General features: G+C 45.4%; 1 protein-coding gene across 3 annotated transcripts in view; it reads right to left on the reverse strand.

The window, feature by feature from the left end:
* The window catches only part of NETO2 (neuropilin and tolloid like 2), a 71,861-nt gene extending 66,982 nt beyond the window's left edge, over positions 1 to 4,879 (reverse strand). For 2 of the 3 annotated variants that reach the window (XM_060288712.1, XM_060288713.1), the window contains exon 1: positions 4,470 to 4,879. In XM_060288712.1, coding sequence (XP_060144695.1) covers positions 4,470 to 4,503 — 34 coding nt within the window. In that variant the 5' untranslated portion in view covers positions 4,504 to 4,879. The remainder of the gene's footprint in view (positions 1 to 4,469) is intronic. The other variant, XM_030833061.2, reaches the window with a different exon arrangement.
* Between the last annotated feature and the right edge of the window lie 1,121 nt (positions 4,880 to 6,000).

The raw sequence follows: 6,000 nt of genomic DNA on the forward strand, positions 1-6,000 counted from the left end.
ATATTACTTGCTATTTTCTTGCTTATTATCTGTCTTTTCCTACTAGAAAGAGGGACTTTTCTCTGAACCACTGATGCATCTCTAGCGACTAGAAGACTGGCTGGCCCATAATAGCACTCAACAAAAATTAGATGAATACATGAAGTGACTAAGCAAAATCCTGATTATACTTTCTTTGTAACTATAACATATAGTACAGAGCCCCACTAACAAATTAACAAGCACACATCTTGGTTAACAGCAGGCACAGAGATGACCCAGCTTATTTGAGCATAAATCAGGGGACAGAAAAAGAATTTTTTTTTCTTTTTCAGATATGCTACTACTCTTACTTTTCTCAAGCTGACTCAATTTACCTTTGTTAGTAATTAAATGTACCTCTTTCTCAGCCTTCCTATTTTTAGCATCTAAGCAGTAAACATAAGGTTTGGTAAACCTATCATGAGACTCCATAACTTAAGAACCGCCTAACTGGTCTCCCTGCTCCTATTTTCTATAATGAAAGCAAAATGGAGTTCAATTAGAGTCCATATACTACTTGAGGTAGTAGTAACTTGTTTTCCATTAGCTATGTTCCAAAGAACAGAGAAGTACCCTAACTTAATCAAACTCAATTTTACTTTGTAGTTAAGAAAGAAGATGGATCTTGGTGAACTTTGGGATCACTCCACCCTCCACGTGCTACTCACATTGCCAATCACTTATAAGAAAGAGTAACTGCAGAAGTGTTTTCTCTTTCCTGCAGAATGTGACAACCTTCTTGTTAGTCAATGCTCTTGAGATGGCCGTTTTGTATGCTCTAATTATACAGGAATCCTCAGACATACACAACAACTATCATCAGACTTTAACACGACCAGGTCACATTTTGAAGAGTATTTGATATCTTCTCACCCACTAAGGCTATAACTTCCAATACATTACTCTAGGCATATTTAAACCAACATGTTTTAATGTCATTTTGACTAGGACGAATTGAACTTTCAGATTAGTACACCCTGTAATTTTGTGAACAAAGATGCTAAAAAGTGTTAGTTCTTCGGGGGCCACTCTGATTAGTGACTGAGAGGGTGAGGGCCCTCAGCAATCAGAGCAACCTTGTTCTTATCTGTTCTTTGTTTAGTTTTTAAGTACCCACTCATAAGAGTTCCTCTGAGGGAGTTCTGTTAAGGAAAGTTTGGAAACCCACTGGATTAGATCACCTTTTAGGATTCCCCTTTCTAACTCAAACACCACAATAACTAGCATCTCAAAGGGCCCCAGGGACACATTAAAAAAAACCCCCAAACCAACAGGGACTTCCCTGGAGGTCCAGTGGTTAAGACTCCACGCTCCCAATGCAGGGGGCATGGGTTTGATTCCTGGTCGGGGAACCAAGATCCCGCATGCCACAGGCAAAAAAAAAAAAAAAAAAAAATTACTGTGCAGGATCATAAATTTTAAAATGACAGGAGATTGTGCTGAATGGGTAGTAACCAAGGGCAGAACTTGGATTATTTTTTATAATTTTAAATATGAACTTTACTTATAGTTTATCTTTTTTCTATCTTATTCCTAAAAGGACTGAAAATGGCTTTGATTTGAACTTGTTTTGTAATGCACATGTACGTGTATTACAGGGCTGCATGTTTTTCCTAAAAGGTGAGTTTGGTTTCAAAACACAGATAACTTTTCAACTGTCAGTATTAACATATTTTCTCCAAATGGGGGGAAAAAGTCAAAAAGTTAATTTTTCCCAAGGCTATGTTTAAAAACTTCCCTATTAAAGGGATAACTTCTCATTATGGTACTTATTTCTGTACGGTTTAATTTCTTGTAAGAGGCTTAAGGATGAAGGACAGGAGTTAATATTTGTCACAGTCTCAGATAAGATTTTTAAAATATAGTGCCAAGGGATAGTTATGCACTGTAACACCATAAATTTAACCACAGTTTATACAGATTTAAATGTAACTGCGTCTAATAGGATTCTCCTGAAGCAAGTGTGCAGAATGAATATGAACAGTGAAAAACGGGTTTATAAAACTAATGTAATATTTTCATGTGACTATGATACTTAACTTTGATAGAAGGCAAATCAAATTTTATAAGACCTGGAGTGATCATAAACAGTTAAAAGTGAATTATTCAGATTTAACAATATATGAAACGTTTAAAAGCCCAGCAGAGTTATCCTTTTGTTCTCACTGCTGGAAGTAAAACAAAGAATCAATGGCATCTTAAAGTTACCTTCTGCTTAAAATTTCACACAGTCATTATGGCTGATTTGTTTTAGTAGAAACTGACCATAATATTCCAAAGGCGGCTTTTGGTAGGTAATATCCATAATTATGTAAATGTTAAATAACTGCTTCTGATAAGAACCTCTTCAATGTTGAAACAATTTACACCTTACAGGATACTTAAGGGCTACTTTTTCATGCATTGGTGCACACAATGAATGGTAGCACTGGGAAAAGCCAATATTTTTTAAAAGGTAATTTTTAAAAATTAAAAATACCAATGTTTATATAGGTAACAAATGCATTTGGTTTAAAAAAAATCAAGTGATACAAATGGGTGTGCAGTGAAACAGAAGTCTTCCCTTTACTCTTGTTTCTCAGTCTCCCAGATCCCTTTCTCAGAATCAACTTTTGTTAATTTCTTGAATCTTTCCAGACCAATTCCCCATATTTATAAGCACATATACATAAACTTTAGAAGACTTAAAAATAGCTGGCTTTCTCTCTAGTAAGCCTAACAGTAACAAGTTAGCTTGAGCTTTTAAAAATACACCAGCATGTAAAAATAGTGTAGGTTGGGTAAAATTAAAAAAAGAAAAGCCAGATACTACATTGTTTTCACTGTAGCTCTGCCATCAACCACAGAATCCTTTCCTGAAAGGTGCAACAACTAAATGCTTCACCACGGTGGCCAGAGAGGGCAGTGTGTACCAACGACAAAGGCAAAGGCAGAAAAGCTGCAAAACCCTTCACCATTCCAGGAGTATCAGAGATTCCGTCCTATCCAGTTCAGTTTCAAGTTCTGCAGGTAAAGCTGTATAATAGATCTACGTGATTTCTCCCCAGAGGGGGCTACTCAGATGGAATGTCATTATTATTGAACACCCTAAGGCAAAGAGGACAACGAAGCAATTCAGATAAGGAGCACTATCAGAAACCCTACTATGCATAGAATTTATTTTGAAAAAGTAAAACAAAATCTTAATTTCCAAGGAATGGCGATATAAATTGAGAGTTACAGAAAGGAAAGACTACAGAAATTGATTTCAGAGATATAAAATTTTAATACAATGAGGAAATCATTAATAATTTATGGGGTGACTGCGAAACAATCACCAGATAGAAAGTCTTAGGTTACCTTAGCACAAACTGTACATATAAGTATACAGTGGGTAGTTAAATTGCTGAAATATCAATTATGAATTTAGGAATATCTGAACAGTAGATAATTTGTGCAATTAAAATTTAAAGCAAAATTATACAGAATTTTCCAGTAAAACAAATTTGAAAAGTGTTAATATGGAGTGGGAAAAAACCCAACATTTTTCACTGTACAAATATCAAGATACACTGAAAAGCGCTAATCAATGCCTTAACTCCTTACCCAATATTTAAAAAACGGGAATATTTCATAACATTACAAATACACAGCTATTCAGTTTTCAATCGAAGTCAGTAGCGGAAAAGGGAAGCCCTTTATTGGTGGTGGTGATTTTCCTCCGAGGACCGAAAACAGGATTTATTCATTCCGATTTTCAGAAACAACTTTCTATCACCATCTTGATTATCTATGTATATAAATTTTAATCTAAAATAACACCTCCTGGAAAATGCAAAGCAGCTGTAGTATGTTTTGGAGCTTTGTGTACTTGGCAAGCCGACTGTTTTAATTCCCGGTACAACAAATCATAAAGAACCAGATACCGGCGGCAGGGTATCCTGAGGTCCCGGGAAGCGCCAAGGCACAGCCCCGAGAAGCGGCGCCCGCAGTGGTGCCGCAGCCTCCGCGGCCGCAGCAGGTGGGACCCGGCCGGCGGGGAGGCCGTTCCGCCGCACGCCACCGCGGGGCTTTTCAAGAACAGCTCCGCGACGCCTCAGCTGGGGTTTTCACTGTTTGCTCGGAATGACTTTGTTACTAATGCTGAAAAAGAGCGGCCTACGCTCCACTCACACAAACCCCACAACTTTGCAAAGCGATGTGCGGAATTTCGAGGAAGAGGCGCGAGGGCACAGCTCGGAGGGCCGGCCGAGCCGCCGCGTCCCGTTGAGCTCCCCGGTTCCCCCCGCCACGGCACGCAGAAGGCTGGGGAGAAGCGCTCGGGGAGCGAGTCGATCCCGGCGGGAGCGGGGGCTCCGCGATCCGCTCGCGCCAGACAAAGGGGCGCGTCGGACGCCCGGCGCCGGGCAGGGACACGAAGACGCCGGCTTCGCCCGCAGGGGGCGCCGTCCGCAGCTCTGGGCGCTTACCTTTGAGGACCGAGGAGAGCTGCTCCAGGGCCATGTTCTCGAGCTGCCCGGCTCTTCGCGAGGGGCCAAGGCGGCGACGAAGAGGCGGCGGCGGAAGCGCGGCGCTCACGGCTCAGCGCGGCGGCAGCCCCGCTCCGTCCCCATCGCCCGCCACCAGGTTGCTACCCGCAGGGTAGGACTCAGGTCCTGCGGCCCGCCATGCCCCAACCTCCAGGCGGGCTCTCGCGCTGCCCCAGTCCCCCGACGGGCGCCGCCTCCTGCTCCGCGGCGCTCCGTCCCATCGACCGCCTCGCTGCCGGGGAGCGCGGACGCAAGGGATCGGACCTCCGCGGGCCCGTCCGCCTGCAGCCGCGGCGCAGGCCCCGCTGAAGTGGCGGGCGCGGCGAGCCCACGCTCATTTAAGCAGAGAGCGCTAGCGCCGCGTGCCGGCCGCACCGCCGGCGCGCATGTGCCCGCCCCCCGCCCCCGCCCGCGTGCCCCTCGCAACCCTCCCGACCAATCGCCTGGCGAGCCCGCCCGCGGCCTCGCACCCTGGGTGGGCGGTGCTCCCCTCTGGCGACCGTTTTGTTGGGGGCGGGGCGAGAAGGTTCGGGGCGCCGCCCTCTCGCACCCCGAGAGGCCGGCGCAGAGGGAGAGCCCGGCCTGCGCCCCGCAGCCCCGGGCCGCGGGGTGGGCGGGTCCGAGCCCTCGAGGCCTGCCTCCTGAGGGAGGGCTGGGGCCCGCCGCCCACCCGGTTCGGCGGCCCTAGTCCGTCTGCCCACCTCCGTCCGCCCTCGCAGACGGAAGGGGGGTACCGATCCCATGGCCTCTTAAGACCTCAATTCAAGGTCAAAACTCTGCCCTGCTCAGCCCTTCTCTACTACCTGCCTCGGCAGGGGGCGCGGATCTGGGCGGGGCTCAGGGCAGAGCGGGTCTGTTTAGCGTCAAGGGAGTTAACCTGACCAACGGTAATGATTACTAAGATTTGCGGACCGCTTCCCAGATTGCCAGGCACAGCACCAAACATTTTCCATATCAATTCTGTAATCCTCGATTCACTTCCTGCGGGATAGGTACTGTTGGAGGATGGGAAAAAGGAGGCCAGGAAGGTTAAGTCATTTGTCCAGAGCCACACAGTGAAAGAGGGAGGCAGGGCTGTAAACCCAAGAAATCTGCCTCCAGAGACTGCCCTCTTTACCACCAAGCCATGCTGATGGGGTCACCTGACTCCGCTGATAGCAAATCTCCAAATTTGCAAACAACTGCGTGGTATTGTTTTATTTTCTCTATAGTGATTATCACGCTCTGAAATTACCTTGCCTATCTACTTGTTTATTTTTGTTCATCACCTGTATCTCATTTACCCCCACTATTAAAATATAAGTTGCTTGAGGGCAAGGAGGCTACATTCATATATCCCCTCAACACATACTTATTGAGCATTAATTATGTGCAGAAAACAGTGATGGGTGCTGGGGAAATATCCGTGATTGAGGCCCTATCATAACAGAATATTTATGCCTGTATCTGACACGTAGTAGGAACTCCATAC

Source organism: Globicephala melas, chromosome 19, assembly GCF_963455315.2.
Source record: "Globicephala melas chromosome 19, mGloMel1.2, whole genome shotgun sequence".
Classification (NCBI taxonomy): domain Eukaryota; kingdom Metazoa; phylum Chordata; class Mammalia; order Artiodactyla; family Delphinidae; genus Globicephala; species Globicephala melas.